At 40.0% G+C, this 17,654-nt stretch overlaps 1 protein-coding gene across 1 annotated transcript in view; it reads left to right on the forward strand.

Moving 5' to 3' along the window:
• The first annotated feature begins 240 nt into the window (after positions 1-240).
• KSR2 (kinase suppressor of ras 2) overlaps positions 241-17,654 on the forward strand; it is a 590,333-nt gene continuing 572,919 nt past the window's right edge. Inside the window, exon 1 of the mRNA XM_072600313.1 lies at positions 241-414. Coding sequence (XP_072456414.1) covers positions 241-414 — 174 coding nt within the window. The remainder of the gene's footprint in view (positions 415-17,654) is intronic.

Here is a 17,654-nt window from a genome sequence, read left to right on the forward strand (position 1 = left end):
AACCCCCACCCTGTGTGAGATGTGGGCTTTTTTCTTCAGGTTGACTGGTTGAGAAGTGGCCGGAGGGGCGGAGGTGTGTGTGTGTGTGTGTGTGTGTGTGTGTGTGTGTGTGTGTGTGTGTGTGTGTGTGTGCAAGCATACCACCACCCTTTCTTTTCTCTTCTCTTTCTTTTTTCTTTTTTGGCCCTGGGAGGAGGAGGAGTGGGGGGAGAGACGGGAGGGGGTTTTGCAGGGCAAGCGATGGATGAGGAAAACATGACGAAAAGCGAAGAGCGTCTGAGTTTGCAGAAAGCCCTGCAGCAGTGCGAGCTGGTCCAAAATATGATCGACATCAGCATCTCCAACCTAGAGGGACTCCGAACGAAATGTGCCACCTCCAACGATCTGACCCAGAAGGAAATCAGGACCCTGGAGGTAGGCTTGCCTATGCAAAAAAAAAAAAAAAAAAAAAAAAAATCCCTCTCCCGTCCCCATTCTCTGAATTCCCAATAAGCCAGATTGGGGTGGGGGGTGGTGGGGTGGCGAGGTCTCGGGGAACTGTAGGAGGGAAGCGCTTGGAAATGGTTTCTGGTTCTGTGATTTAGCACCTCATAAACTGTCTCTTCTCTACACCTTCGCTTCTGTTGATTTCTCTGCTTGGTTTGGTCATTGTGCGCCCCCCCCCCTCCTCCTAGGGAGTCCTTTCTTTTTCTAGCTGTGGATTTGTTTATATACAATGGGGGCTTGTGTGCAGTGTAATAAATTAAAAAGCTGCAGTGAGTCTATGTGAGCCTGCGCATTCTGCAGGTGGTCGGAAGGTGTTTTTTTGGATAGCAAAATGTGGCCATCTATAAATATAGAGCTTCCTCTCCCCCTCTCTTTTCTGCTCTCCTCTTACCACCTTCCCCCACCTTTCACCATCCTCTGCTTGCTTGCTTTCTGTTCTGTGACAGGAGGCAGGAATGAATTTTCCTCCCATTGAGTCACGTATCTCCGGCCAAATGGTTTTGTTTCAGTGAAGACTTAACTAAAAACAAGTGGAAAAGGAAAACAAAATAATTTCTACACCAGTAAATACAGGTGGTGTGGGGGGATCTCCCCTTGGTTTTCAGAACTATGTGTGTATGGTGGGGGGAGTCATCTCCAGAAGGTATATTACAACCCTCACTTCAAGAGGTTTGGAGAATGATAAGGAAGGGGAAAGTGACCCTACTTAATGAAATATTTTTAGGAAAGAGTATACCTAGCCATAAGAGAGGGTTAGGGAAGCAGTTTCAGAAGGCCCTTGGGGTGGGAAGACTTAGAGGGAGATAAAAATATCTCTTTACCATCCTTGGGCTTAGTTCAGGATGCAGTTGAAGCTGCTGCAGGATGGACCTCCCCCACACCCCCATCCTGCACTCTCCCAGCCTCTCAGCAGCATTCATGGATGTGACTTAGTCCAACTTGGGAAGATATTGACTGGTGTTTTGCAGGAGGGTACCTGGAAGCAAAGGCTCCAGGCTTTTAATACTCCCCTCATGCCCCTTGTCTTTTATGAGAGGAAGGCAAAAATAGGCATTTGGCATGCCTGGTGCTGGGAGTCTGTCCTCCATCTCTGGCCTTGGAGGTAGGAAAATCCTAGTTTCTGAGGTCCGAAACTATCCAGTGATTGAAGCTTGGGTGAATGTTTCATGTCTAGCCTCAAGTCCAGGCTGGGGTATGCCCAGAGGCTCAATCTTGGTCATGGAGAGGGGAAGGTGTTCACCATGTGTCAAGGTGTAGATTGGCACTGCTGGAGTGTTGGGGATGATGGTGGTAGAATCAACTGTTGGTCTGTGTAGGATGATTTTTGTTTTGCTTCTGTTGTCTGAAAAAGAGGCCTTCGCTAATGAAAAAACCCAGTCAAGGCAGTTCAGATGAAGTCGTGGGCCATCATGTAAAGATGATGGACTTGGAGTTAGGAGAGACTTGGGTTGGAATCCTACCTCCAATACTTGATGCATGGGTGACCTCGAACAAATCACTTCACCAATCTTCTCATCTGTAAAATGGAGAGAATGATAATCCTTATCTCAGAGGGCTGCTTCAGGGCTCCAGTGGGATAATGCTTGTAAAAAACCTTGCAAACCTTAAAGTATTTATGCTCTGAGAAGCTGTGGCATACCTAATAAAGAACTGGTTTTGGAGGCTGAAAGACCTGAGTTCAAGTACTGCTGCTGACATATAGTGACAATATAATTTTGGAATAGTCAATGAGCTTCTCAGTATTCCAGGCAACTCTCTGTGATGGGAAGTTACAGAGAGGGCACTGACCTGCATTGGTAGAGAGATTTTCCTCATCTGGGAGTTCTTCATACCAATGAAATCACTGGTCTATATCCCTATCCCCTGTATGAATATAAGCTACTGTCATTAGGTTTAGTATGTCTAACATGCTTTGGAAATCTTAAAGTGTTACATAAATGTGATAAATATTTATTGTTATTTTTAGTAGTAGTGGAATAGAGTAGCAAGTTGGCATGGTGGAAAGAGGGCTAGGCTTGAAGTCAGGAAGCTGTGGGTTTGAATTCTGCTTCTGACACACACTGACTATGTGACGCCAGGCAAATCACCTAACCTGTCAACGTATAGGCAGTACTCTTAGACTTTAGCTTAAAGATTAGTGTCCATTTCTTTCAGCAGAAAGTTTCCACACTGAAAGTTCTCTACATGGATAAAATCACAGCCCTGACCATCCTCCTTGTCTCCATATCAAATACTTGAAAAACTCTCAAAACATGGAGACCTAGTAGAAGAATTCAAGTAAAATGATGGAGGGAAGTGATTTTAAAGAACATAAAAATGCATCTACATCCTGTAGAGGGATGTTGAGAGATCCAATATTGCCCTTCTCTTCAGGCCAGGAACTAGAAGATTTGTCCTTGGTCCTGCTTGCACGTGGAGGGTGGGTAGGTAACCTGAAAGACCTCATGCTCACTAAGATTGTCTTTTCTGACGGAATGTGAGTTTTTTGAGGTCAGAGACTGCTGCATTTTTATCTTTGTTTCTCCCCTACCAAGCACTGAGCCTGTCTTTAAGTAGGCATTTATTAAATGTTTGTTGAATGATCAATATGATTTAAGTATCCTAAATGAAAGGCATGTAAAAAACATGCAGAGTCTTCCATAGCTTGCATTTTGCGACTTTCTCATTGGTTCTATCAGGAGCCTCAGGACAGAGGGGGTAATTAATCGTGGCATAGCTTGGCATCGCACTGATATTTGCTGAGCTTTCTATTTTGGGGGTTATTTAATCAATCAACAAGCATTTGTTAAGTACTTACTGTGGCCAATTCTTGTGCTAGGTGATGAGAATACAAAACCAAAAATGAATTCATTTCTCCATTCAATCAGTCAGTCAATCAAGGAGCATTTATTAAGCACCTAGTATGTGCCAGGTACTTTGTTAGGATACTGGGTATAGAAATACAAAATTGAGACAGGCTTAAGAAGTTTATATTGCATTAACATCATTATTCTTGTTCCTAGTTCACATAGAAGTTATTGTGGGACAAGTCACTTTCCTAATATTATTCTTTCATGTTTAATTTTCAGTGGACCATTGGATAGAAAGATTGCTTTTTGTAATCAAAAGGTTTGGGATGTAAGCTCATCTTTTGTAGGATCAGTGAAAGCTTCTTTAATACAAACTTCAGTGGCAGAGAGGATGATGGGAAAGACATGTACTTCATCTTTCCACATGTTTTGAATTTTTCTACTAGGTTTCCATGTTTTGAGAGCTTTTCAATCCCTGTAGTTTGTTAGTTCTGAGTATTTGATATGGAGACATCCGTTAAAAACTTTGTCCTTAAAATCTTATGGGTTATTGTTAAATCACAGGGATTGTAGGCAACAGTTTTGTCTATGATGATCCCTTATTTCCAATATATAATTTATTTCTTGAATTCCCAAGTATATTTTGGGGGTCTTTGTTGGTATCTTCAGGAGTGTTTATCTGTTTAAAACAAGTCTTTGGTGTATAATTCTGGCTACCTCAGGCATTCAGTAGGTAATAAATTTTTGTGACCTGCAATCATATGTTGTACAGGTTGATCAACAAATACTAACTCCCTGAGGATGACTTTCTATATTCTTACAAAACCTTTGTTTTCTGCAAACAAATAACAGCTGGCATATATGCGGCACTTTAAGGTTTATAAAGTGCTTTACAAATATTATATCATTTAATCCTCACAACAACTCTGGAAGGTAGGTGCTGCTATTATCCTTACTTTACAGAAGAGAAATTGAGGCAGAAAAATTAAGTGACTTGCTGATGGTCACATTAAGCTTGTGAGAAAGAAATTGAACTCGGACCTTCCTGTTTCCAGTTCCAAAGCCCTGTCCACTGTACCTCTGTGCCTCCTAGATGCCTAAACAAATCTACTTTTCTTTTTTTATTTATCCACATACTGTTGCTTGCATTTTTTGAGATTTTTGGTTTCACTCTTGAATCTTAACTATTTTGTACGCTCTATAGGAGGTACACTGGTATTGATCACATATGATAAATTCAGTGGCAAAACCTCTTGTCAACTTTTACTATCACACTGGGAAGTAGTGTCTGTTCCAGAAGTATTTTTTTTTGTAAGTTTTCAATAAGTTTATTATGTACTCTCAGAACATTTACTAGTTTTCATCTTTGTGTAACTGTCCTGTGGATGGTGGGTCCTGTGATTGGTTAATATTTGACACATTTTTGTTTGGATACTTTCTGAATCTATTGTTATCTGTTTTATTGTCCCCAAAGTGTGTAGGTTTTGTGAAGGTCTTAATTGCTTTAAATATGGCTTTCCTAATGAACTTTGATTTCAGGATGCCAGCATATCTCTTAGCATACATAGCCATAGCTTTCTCTTTGAAAACTTAATGCTAGATGTGTATTGCCTGCAGAAGATGAATATATTTGCAAGGATTTCTTTGGTGCATTAGCTTTATTTGATTTCTGGATTCAATCAATCAAGCATTTATTAGGCACCTACTATATGCCAAACACTAGGGATGCAAAAACAACAACAAAAAGAGAATTCCAGTTCCTAAGGAAATCACATTTTATTAGAGGAGATAACATATACATATATGCAGATTAAATGCAAAATAAATACGAAGTAGTCAGGAAGGGTACTAGTAGTTGCAGAGATCAGTAGAAGTTTCATGTAGAAGGTGGTGCTTTAGCTGAAATGATGAATTCTACGAAGTAAAAGTGAGGAGGCAAGACATTTAGGCATGGGGGTTGGCTAACGCACAGGCATAGTGATGGGAGATGGAGTACTGCTTCCTATTAGGAACACAGTGCAAGCCAGCTTGGTTGGACCATAGAATGTGAGAAGGAGAGTAATGTATAACAGCACCGCAAAGATAAAATGGGCCAGGTTATAAAGGGCTTTGAAATCCAAACAAAGTTTTCTTTACTTCTAGAGGCAATAGGGAGCCAATTTAGTTTATTGAGCAAAGCAGTGACAGGGTCAGATCTATGCTTAAGGAAAATGGCAACTACATGGAGTATGGATTGTAGTAGGGGTGACTTGGTACAAGGGGACCAATTAAGAGGATATAGGAATATGTTACAATAGTCGAGGTTAGAGGTATTGGTGGTTTGTATAAAAGTGGTGGCTTGTGAGGAAGGAAAAGGGGTCAGATATGCACTGGAGGTAGAAATAGCAAGAGTAGATGATTTATTGGATACTTAGGAAAATGAGGCCTTAAGGAGGGCCAAAGATGATACCAGGGTTAACCTGGGAGGCTGGAGGAATGGTGGCACCTTGATTAAAATAGTGAAATTCAGTAGTGGGTTTTGGGAAAATTGTAATGAGATCCGTTGGGCATATTGAACTTGAGGTGTCTGCAGGACATTGTAATTGTAATTATGAGAGGTAAAGATCTTCCCCATCCATTAATGAGCCTGCCCATTAAGGGAAGCTTGATTAGGGGAAGCCCACACCTTTTGTTAATTTCTAATGCACTGGTTCTCAAGGGTTTGTGATGCCCTCTGGTTCTGAAAAGTATCTAAGTACTCTGAGATGAGGTTTTACTTTGGGGTGTACTCATTGGAAGTGTTTATTTGGCCAGATGAGACTCTAGGCAGTTGCTGAGGAGCCCTCCCCAGCCCCCTTACTTTGAAAACCCAGATGTTGGTGATTTTTTTTTCTAGTAACTATGTATGTATGGTCAAACATACCAACACACAAGATCTGTCTGTTGATCTGTGAGGTATGTATTGCTTATGATCAGGCAGCTGAAAGCCCTGTCGATTTTTATTTCCTCTCTATTTTCTCTGAAGCTCAGGGTGCTGACTTTTTCCCCTGAGGTAAGTGAATGACATATATGTGATTGATTAAAGTAGATGGTTGACCCCCTCAAAAGCTACTTTTCCTTTTAGAAAAGTAGATCTAAGAATCTGTGATAACAGTCCCTCCTGCGTACGTCAGGGTTCTTGCTTTTACAGACATCCAGTTAGAAATATCTAATAGGCAGTTGATGATACGGAGAAATAGAACTCAGGAAAGAGAATGGAATTGAGTATTTAAATATATGAGTCATCTGAGCAGAAATAATAATTAAACTTAGGGGTGTTGATGAGGTTTCTTAGAAAGTATATCAGAAGAAAAGAGGACCAATGAGAGAAGCTTGGGATATGTGCACCCACATGTAGGATATGTTCTCTGATTGATGAGCCAGCAAAGGAAACAGGGAAGGGGTGGTCAGGTAGGAGGAGAATCAGGTGAGAGTCATTCCATGAAAAATCAACAGACAACATCTAGGAGGCAAGAGTAGCCAACAGTATCATTGCTAGCATAGCAGTAAAGAGAGATGAAGACTATGGAAAATCTCTCAGAGCTGGCCATTTAGAGAGCATGGGTAACTTTGGAGAGAACAATTTTGCTTAAAATTTGCTTAAGCTTGGGAGCCAGACTGCAGAGAGTTGAGAAGTCAGGGAGAGAAGTGGGAACAACATATGTGGTATAAATGTAATGGTGGATATAAACAACTTTATAATTATCAAGTCTAGATGACATTTTGTTATATTGAAGAAAGTTTTCATTAAATGAAGAAGCTGTTTAATGTGTTTTTTGGTGAAGCCATATGACGATGTCATCATGCATTGCACATCAATGATTAATGCTATATTTGCTATATTTGGGAGAAAATCCCAATTTAAAAAAAATATTGAATTCTTTTTTTCTGTGAAAAATGGCAAGTACCATTCTAAATCAGACCCTTATAAAGTCATGAGCTGATATAGTTCAAAGATACAGTTGTTCATAATCATATATGGGAGCATTTCCCCCCTCTTCTTACTATATCCTTTCTAAGAGATGAGCATGCAGGAAGGATTTGCTATCCAGTATCTGCCAGGCAATATTTTAGTGAGGTCTATTATAATCTTAAAAAAGTACCTATTAACCTCTCTCTGTGTACTTTGCACATAATAAGCACTTAATAAATGTTTTATTCATTCATTCACCAGGTTAGGGGCTAGAGAAATGATTACAAAAAAGAAAAATCCCTTTCCTCAAAGAACTTATACTTTTCTTAGTGGTGGGGCTGGATAGAACATATACAGCAGATAAATAATTTGAGGAATGAATGAATGAATAAATGAAACCTTTATTAAGCATTTTTTGTGTGCAAGGCACTGTGCTAAGAACTCCTTGCCTTCTGGGAGCTCATATGGGATAATACATATGGAGGGAGACGGTATTAAAGTCTTGATGCACCAAGAAAGACTTCCTGTAGGGAGTAACACCTGATTGGAGTCTTGAGGGAAGCCAAGCATTCTAGGAGAAGGAAGTCTATGCATAGACATAGATGAGGAGATATGGAGTTTCTGGTTTGGGGAACAGTAAGAAAGCTAGTGTGTCTGGGATGTGGAATATGTGAAGGGGGTGATGGCAGGTCCAGAACGATGGGCTAAGCCCTGGTCCTGGAGAGCTTGTTCTCTATGCCAACTAGGATATTGTGAGCCAGCAAAGATTCTAGAGTGGAGGAGTGATATGCTCAGACCTGTGCTTCAGGTCGAGTCATTGTGGGAGCTGCTGCTCAATGAGCCTCAGCTCTTGTTAATGTGTTTGAGCAGGGGAATGACCTCTTCAAGGCTCCATTCAGGTATCTTCTTCTAGGTGTTTTCTTCTCCCTCTCTTTTTACCTCCTAAAGTTATGCTGTACTTTCTCCCCTGTTTATGCACTGGGTCCTTCAACATATGGTCAATTCCTTGACAGCATTAGTGGAAAGAATGTTAGAGTGTTAAACTTGGTACCAGAGGACATGGGTTCGGATTCTGACTCTGTGCCTTATTGTTTGTGTGATCTTGGGTAACTCCCTTATCCTGAGTCTCAGGTTCCTCCTCTATAAAATGAAGGGGTTTAGTTAGATAGTCTCTCAGGGTAAAATGAGTTGGGACTAGATGTTCTCTGAGGGACCTTGGGCAAGTCACTTAATTTCCTTGGGCCTCAGTTTCCTCCTCTGTAAAAGGAGAGATTTAGGATTACATCACCCCAGAGGTCCCTCTCAGCTCTAAATCCAGAATCCCATGATTGTTTCCTTTGGTCTTCATATCTAGTAACCTGGACTCTACCCCTGGGTCCTTCAGCTCTGACAGGTGAACTTTTTACTTGACCCATAGTGAGTGCCCAATAAATACTTCCTCTATCTATTTTCAATTCAACCCTACCAACATTTACTGAGCACCCACTCTGAACAAGGCATTGTCCTAAGACAGGAAGACAAAGGGAGATAACCCTCAGATCTCAGATTTGGAGCCCACCCCTCAGCATAGGAGATCTTGGTCCAAGCCTGAACTGTGTGACATTGGCCAAACCATGTCATCTCTCTGAACTTCAGTTTCTCTATCTGTCAAAGGAGAAAAACCCTACCTCTGACTACCCGCCTGCTAGGGTTGTGGAGAACATCAAATGTGATAATATCTGTCAAGCTCTTTGTAAACTCTGAAGTGCTCTTTAGGGGTCAGCTAATGTGATAATGTCTATAAAGCTTTTTGCAAACTGTAAAGTGCCAGTTATTTATTACTGTGATAGATAAGGGGTAATGGTTCTGTTGCACCTTAGTTTAGAGTCTGTCTGTAGCTGTAGAGGCAGTTAGGGGGTGCAGTGGATGGACCACGTGGTCAAGAGTCAGAAAGACTTGAGTTTAAATCCAGTCTCAGACACAGCTATTTATTAAGTACTTACTATATGCCAAGCAGAGGCAGCTAGGTGGTGAAGTGGATAGAGCACTGTGCTTGAAATCAAGAAGACATCTTTATGAGTTCAAGTCTGGCCTCAGATACTTTATAGCTGTGTGACCCTGGGCGAGTCACTTCACTTCTGTCTACTTCAGTTTCCTCAACTGGATAACAATAGTAACTTATCTCCCAGGGTTGTTGTGAGGATCAAAAGGGAAAATATTTGTAAAGCACTTAATACAATGCTTGGCCGATTTTTTGTTGTTGAGTCATTTCAGTTGTGTTCGACTCTTCGTGACCCTATTTTGGGTTTTCTTGGCAAAGATGCTGGAATAGTTTGTCATTTCCTCCCCCAGCTCATTTTATAGATAAGGAATTGAAGCAAACTGGGTTGAATGACTTGCCCAGGGTCATATAACTAATAAGTTCTGGGGTCAGATTTGAACTCAGGAAGATGAGTCTCCCTGATTGCAAGCCTAGTTCTCTGTCCACTATGGCACCTTCTACCTGTCCTGGCTTAGTATATAGGAAATACTTAAATATTTGTTTTCCTTCCTTCTTGAAGGCTGCGGTCTTGGGATCTGAAAACTCCAAGAGAGAGCATAGATAAAGCAGACAAGATTTCTTTTTGCCCCCGGTCTCTTAGGGAATTCTCAGTGCCTGGCATTTCAAAGGCACTTTGAAGACTTACAAAATATTTGCTATAGGATAGCCCTTTTAGATGGGTCGTATAAATATCATCATGTCCATTTCATAGAGGAGGAAACTGAGACTTGGAAAGGGATAAGTGATTTTTTTTTTAATGTTTATACATCTAATAAGCACCAGAACAAGGACTGAATCAGGTCTACTGACTCCAATTCCTGACTCCAATTTCTGCTGCCTTTCCAAAGGTGATATGATAGACTGCAAAGAGTGGTTTAGGAGACAAATGGGTTCAAATCTCACCATTGACATTTTGCAAGTCATGTAACCATGGGAAAATCCCTAACTTTTCTGGATTATAAATGATGATCATATGAGACAATGTCTGTGAAGTGCTTGGTAAAATGTTACATGCCTAGAAATGCCACCTGCTTTTTTTGGTTTTTGTCACTTGGACTGCTTAGGAGCTGCTGGGATCCTTTGCTTTGGCCAGCATGAAAGGGGGTGACATAAGCCTCGGAGATTTTCCCTTTGTTGTCTCTGTTGTGGAGTAAACACCAGGGAGCTGCTCTCCCTAATCCACAGGAGAGAAAACTGGGCTAATTCTCCCTTAATTATCTGTTACTGCCTGGGGCTAACGCTCACAACCTTGGTGCCAACCCTTGTCGATACAAGACCTGTCTTTTACTTTCTTCGCTGCCCTCCACTGAAGCTGGAATGTTATTTTGATTCAGGCTGTTTCACAAACAAAACATTTGATTCCCAGGCTCTGGCATTCTCTCTGCCTGTCCACTCTAGAACCTTGTCCTGCCTAGAACCCTCTCTCTCCTCTGTTTTAACTACTGACCTCCCTGGCTTCCTTAAAGGCCCATCTAAAATTCCTCCTCCTGGAAGACTTCACCAACTCCTCTTAATTTCAATTCCTTTCCCTTCTTAATTATTTCCTATTTATCTTTGCTTTCCATGTGTTTGTTTGCATGTGAAACTCCCCCATTAGATTACAAGGTCCTTGAGGGAAGGGACTGCCTTTTTTGTCCTTAGCACAATTCCTGGCTCATAGAAGGGACTTAATAAATTTTTTTTTTTGATTGGTTCATTGATCAAGTCAACCTGTACCTTCTATTCTAGTTCTGAGGCAAGAGAAGCAACTTGAGGAGGCTGGAGAGAGACATAAAGAAATTGGAAAAGAGGAAGGAGAGAAGCTAATGAAATGAAAGAAATGAGAAGAAGACTATGGAACCATAACTAGGGAGGGGCTAATGGGACTTCGTCCCAGAATGCTGACATGGGCAGGTGTACTGCCTCTCCATGGTGACTATCTGTCAAGATTCCTTCTCCTCCTCTGTCCTCTTCCTTCTTTTCCTGCTATGTTCCAGGTCCTATGCTGGACTCTCCTATTTTACAGTTGAGGAAACTGAGGCAGGGAAAGGTCAAGTGCCTTGCCCAGAGTCACATAGATAATAAGTGTCTGAGACTGAATTTAAATGCAGATCTTCCTGACTCCAAGCCCTATGCTCTATCCACTGGATCAACCAGCTAAGGCTCCCTCTTTTAAGGTTCACTTCCACTCCCAAATGTCTCTGTGGACTACTTTCCTCCTCCCAACTCCACCCCCACCCCCAACTGTTTTGCCCTAGGTGAAGAATTTTGTGCCTATAGCTAGGAGTGACAGAAGAATAAGGACAATATGTGAGAAAGATAAAAATATAGCTTAACATATTTCTGTAGCACTCTAAAGTTGACAAAGCACTTTGCTTACAATGTCCCTGAGAAGTAGACAGTGCATCTGAGAATAATATTCTAATACTAATCTAAGAACAATATTCATCTCCTTTTGTAGTGAAGGGAACAGTCTCAGAGAAGGGGAAGTGACTTGTACAGAGTCATCTACCTAATCTGTGTCCTAGGCAGGATTTGAACCCTGGTCTCCTGAGTCCAGGCCTGGGGTTCTTGTCCCTCTGCTCCAGTGAATTGCAGTGTCGTTTTCTGTTCTGATGGCAGCTTTCTTCTGAGAGAGCCTCACCCATGAGTGAACTTGGTATAGCTGGTCCTTCCAATATTTCTCAAGTGGGTAGTGACCAATGACCAGAGTCATTCCATATTTTACAGTTGAGGAAACAGAGGTTCAGAATAATTGCCTTGTTCCAAACCACCCAGCAATTCAGTTGTAAAAGCAGGAATCTCTGTGCGGTGCTCACTCATCTGACTGTTCCTGGAAGCTGCTGTGGGTGGAAAATGGAGATGAAGAGAAGGCATGAGAAAATCAGGGCCAAAGCAACACAAAATAACCAAAATAGTGATGAAGTAGTAAGTGGTTGCTGGACAGTGGCTTGTATATATGAAGCATTTCATAAATGCTTGTTGATTGATTGGTCCTTGTTGGTAAATAATAGTGATAACTAACATTTATGTGGCATAAAGCCCGTTACAAATTTTATCTCATTTTATCCTTGCCACAGTCCTGGGAGACAGGGGCTATTATTATCCCCATTTTACAGATGGAGAAATCCAGTCAGAAAGATTGAGTGATTTCCTCAAAGTTACATGGCTAGTAGTTGCCTGAGACAGGATTTAAACTGAGTCTTCCTGACTTTCTGTAGTGCTCTATTCAGGATACCTCCTAGCTGTAACATAGATTATTATTATAATAGCAACCATTTAAATAGTGTTGTGAATTTAGGAAGTACTTTGATATGTTATCTCACTTGATTCTCATAACAATCTGGGAAGTAATTGGTATTATTATCCCCATTTTTCAGATAAGAAAACTGAGGCCGAGAGACATGAAGTAACTTGACCAGGGTCTCACAGCTAGGAAGCATCTGAGACAGGATATGAACTCAAGTCTTCCTGACTCAGTTCAGTGTTTTATCTACTGCTCCACCTAATTCATATCTTAAGACATGCTTCTACATTACTAAAATGCTGTCCTTTGCAGTGATCACAGGTGATATGTCATGAAAAGGAAAGAAATGATATTTGGAAACCAAAAAGATTCCAAGAGTTTGGGGAGAGGAGGACAGATGTACAGAGAGATTCTAGACCAGGGGTTCCTAATCTTTTTTTTTTTGTCATGGGCACCCTTGGCAGTCTTGGGAAACCTAATGCTCTTAAATGCATAAAATAGAATGCATAGGATTACAAAGAAAACCAGTTCTATTCAAAAACAGTTATCAAAATATTTTTAAACTCCACCCCCCCAAGTTTACAGACCCGAGGTTAAGAACCCCTGTTCTAAAGGGAGAAGAATGCTAATCATCCAGATGAAAAATAGCTGGAAGCATTTCAAAGAAAGATGGATCAGATTTTTCTATTGGAGTAGAGAGAGGGACAGATCAAGAGGCAGAGTGGAGGACAGGAGGTCCTCCTATGCTAGGTCTCTCAAGTGTCCACAGACAAAATGGTAGAATCACTTGGGTGTGCCCACAGTCTGAAGAAACTAAATTATTTTGGAAGTAACTCTCCATGGTGTTGGTTTTTGAAAGAAACTAATGAAAAAAAGAGCTAATGTCCCCGTAAAAAACCATGGGAAGAGAAAGCCTTTATGGCTCTCTGATGTGTTGTATGCATTGACACAAGAGAGACGTAGTTACCTTCAAAATACCTGTAAAAGATGCCCTTTGTTGTGGTTTCCTTGCTGATGTGTCGAGACCCTTTGCAAGGTCAGGCCTAGTGGATACTTTCCTAAGTAGTTACCATCATCCTAGGTTGTTGATATTTTTGCTAAGTGCCCAATGGGTGGTGCTCTTCATATGGGTAAAAGGAAACCAGGGGTGAGAAACATGAATGAGTGTATCTTCTACTGTCTCTTAATTGAGTAATTTAGACCTTGGGCAAGTCACTTCATTTCTGTGGGCTTTCCTCTTTGGTAAAATGAGCAGGGTTGCTCTAAATAATCTTTAAGGTGACATCAAATCCTTAGATTTGTATTAAATATTTGTGTGTCAGAGTAGGAAGACCACTGAATTCTGAGTTAGAAAATGCGGGTTCAAATCCCAACTCTTGGTGAGTCAACCTCTCCAGGCTTCAGTTTTCTCCTTTGTAAAATGAAGGGGTTTGATGCTTTCTAGCTTTGTGATTCTGGGATCATTAGTTATTTATAATTAGTTTGGAAAGAATCTCCTGGGTTTTCAGCATGAAGAAAGAGAATATTTGGTTTGGGGACCCTGGAGACCTGGATTTGAATTCTGAGTTTGACACTTACTGGTTATGGTGCCTTAGGAAAGCCACTGTGTGCAACATGAGATAGTGGAAAAAGAGATGAGACTGGGATTTGGAGGACCTGGCTTTGAAACTTGGCTCTTTTTACCATCTGTGGGACCTTGGACTAAATAATTCCTTTACTGCTTTGTCTTCAGTTTTCTCTTCTCTGAATGGAGTGAGGTTAGACTAAATTATCTGTAAGGTATTTGCCAGATCAAAAATCTTATGATTCAAAACATCCACCTACATCATCTTCAGGTAACTCGTGGCTAAGGATAGAACAAGTTTAAGAGTGGAATAATAAATAGTGTCCTGAAGGCTTCTGGACACCAAATGTGAGACCTAAATATCAACCTACACTACTACCACCACTACCAGATCACATCTATTTCAGTATTCAGGTAAATGTAGAAAATGTATGAAAGATGGAAGCAAGGCCAGATAAGACAGGATAAATAAAATAGCATGTACCAATAGTGTAAGGAGTGCTGAGACTCAGAATGAGTTGAAGCTTGCAAGGAAAGTCAAAGAAAATGAAAAGGATTTTTTGAAGTGCTACCCTGAGATCAAAGGACATCAAAGAAGAGATAGAACTTTTGCTTGAAGCAGATGGGATGATGATAATTGACCAACAAGAGAAGGCAGAGGTGCTGAATCTTTATTTTGCTTCTTTTTCTCACCCTGAGAATGATTTTTTGCATTGGAAATGACAGAATACAACTGACTGAGGGAGTTGGTACCCAAGATAAATGAGAGAGGGATAGAGTAGTTAGTTGCCTTGATGAATTCAAGTTACTTTGTCCAAATGAACTACATCTTCCTGTATGAAAGAACTGGCAGAGATGATAGCTGATATTTGAAAGATTATAGATGTTTTTAGATGTTCTACAAGATGAGGGAAGGTACAATATTGATGCTTTTTGGGGAAAAAGTGAAGAAACCAAAATCTACAAATCATAGGATAGTGAAGTTGACTTTGGTGCCTTGGAAAATACTAGAGCCGGCCATTAAAGAGATGATTGGGAAACATCTGGAGAAAGGCAATAAGAATGAACCATCATGACTTCACTGAGGACTAGTCATGCTGGACTAACCTTATTACCTTTTTTCCCCACAGGATTACTAAACTACAAGGTTAGGGAAACATTACAGCTATAATTTAGATAGATTTTAGCAACACTTTTCATGAAATGCCTCCCTCTTCTTATGGAGAAAATAGAGATGTGGACTAGATGATAATACAGTTTGTGGAATTCGAACTATTTGATGGCCAGATTGAAAGAGTAGTTGTTCATGGTTCAATGTCAACATGGCAGGAGGTCTCCAATGGAGTACTTGAGGAGTCTACACCTGGACCTTCAGTAGTTAATCAATGACTGAGATGAAGGATAGATGTCATGCACATAAAATTTTCAGGTAATTTCAAAGTTGGAGTGCAAGACAGGCTCTGAATCCAAAAGGATCTTGATGTTCTATGGCATTGGGCCAAATATAAGACGACTAAATTTACTGTGGATAAAGGTAAAGGCTAGACTCAGTGTCAAAAAATCAATCTCTTAAGCGTGATATGGGGGAAGCATATCTAGGAATCAGTACATCTGAAAAAAGGTCTTTGGATTTTAGTGTATTACAAGCTCACAATGAGTCAGCAGTGAACTATGGCAGACAATTAAACTGAAGTGGTCTTCAGTTTTAAGGGATGAATAACTTCCAGGAAAAAAAGAAGGTGATAGTCTTGCTCTATTCTGTCCTGGTCACATGAAATCTGAAGTATTATGTTAATATCTGAGTAACAAATTTTAAGAATATTGGACGACTGAAGAGAGTCCTTCACCATTGAGGTGAAGAAACTTTAATTCGTCCCTTATAAGGAATGTGTTCAAGGAGCCTAGATGTTAGGGTTGGAAAAGAGAGGACTCAAGGGAGACGTGATAGGTGTTTTCATATAATTGAATGACTATCCTATGAAAAAAGGGTTCTTGTAGTTTTTTGGCCTGAGGGGGCAGGACTGGGAATAATATGTGGAAGTTGTGAAGTGGCAAATTCAGGGTTTTAAATAATTAGATATTGCTGTCTTTTGTTTTTACAATATCTTCATTTCCAAATATATTTCTTCTCTTCCTCTTCAAAGAATGTGATTCCTTGTAACAGAGAATAAAAAGAAATAAAAAAAAAATAAAGAAAGAGGAAAAAAAGCCATTCAGAAAAATGTATCAACTATTTCAATGTTTTTCTAGTTCTTTACTATCACAATATTTTTTGCTGTGAATATTTTGGGAACTTTCTATTTTGTCTTCCTTGGATATAAAGCTAGTTGTTAGATCTCAGGGTCAGAAAGTATTTTTTAAAAAGTGTAATTCAGAATTGTTGGACCAGTTCTCTGCTACACCAACACTGTATTAGTGTGTATATTTTCTGTAGTCCCTTCAACATTGACTATTCTAATTGTTTTACACCATCTTTGACAATTTGCTGGGTGTTAAGTGAAACCTCAGAGGTTCTTTGATGTCCATTTCTTTTATTATTAGCGGTATGAAACATTCTTTCATGTGGTTGTTAATAATTTGTAATTCTTTTGAGAGGGCAGCGAGGTGGCACAATGGATAGAGTGCCAGGTCTGGAATCAGGAAGACTCATCTCCCTGAATTCATATCTGGCCTCAGACACTTAGTAGCTATGTGACCCTGGGCAAGTCACTTCACCCTGTTTGCCTCAGTTTCCTAATCTGTAAAATGAGTTGGAGGAAAAAATGGCAAACGATGCCATTTTCTTTCCCAAGAAAATCCCAATGAGACCACAGAGTCAGATGTGACTAAAATGACTGAACAGCCACAAAAATTATTTTGAAAACTATTTGTTAATAGTGTCTGACCATTTATCCATTAAAAATCACTCTTTGTCTCATATATTTTTTAGTTTCCTATATATCTTGTATATCAGACCCTTATCATAGATATTCAGTGCAAAGTTTCTGCTGCCTCAGTTGGAGCTTCCCTCCTTACGTTATTTACTTGGATTTTGTTTGTTCACAAGCTTGTCAATTTCATGTAACTGAAACTATCCTATCTTTTATGATAGAATTCCCTGCATTAGCCATAGGTGTGAAAGGTATCTGATCTGGTTTTCTTGGTTATTTTATGATATAATTTTTATTGTTCAGGTCACATATCAAGTTTAAGTTTATTGTGGTATATGGTATGAAGTATTGGTCTAAATCTACCTTATACCAACTGCTTTCCAGTTTTCCCAATGGTTCTTGTAAAATAAGGAGTTCTTCCCTTAAGTAATTTGTGTCCTTAAGATGATTAAACATTGGAATATTATGTTAAATTGTGTTTCTCCTTTATCTAGTCTCTTCCATGGATTTCCTTGTCTATTTTTAATCAGTAGCAAGCAGTTTTGATGATTATGCTTCGCAGTGTAATTTAAAGTCTGCTGGTCTCTTTATTCCTATTTTTCCAGTCATTTCAGTTGAGCTTCCAGACATTTTGTTCCTCCAAACAATTTAAAAAATTTTGTCCTGCTCCATAAAATGTCTTTTGGGAATATTGACTATTATAACACTAAATCTTTATATTAATTTAGGTAGCATCATCATTTTTTATTATATTGGTGTAACCCAACC

This window comes from Notamacropus eugenii, chromosome 4 (assembly GCF_028372415.1).
Source record: "Notamacropus eugenii isolate mMacEug1 chromosome 4, mMacEug1.pri_v2, whole genome shotgun sequence".
Lineage (NCBI taxonomy): Eukaryota > Metazoa > Chordata > Mammalia > Diprotodontia > Macropodidae > Notamacropus > Notamacropus eugenii.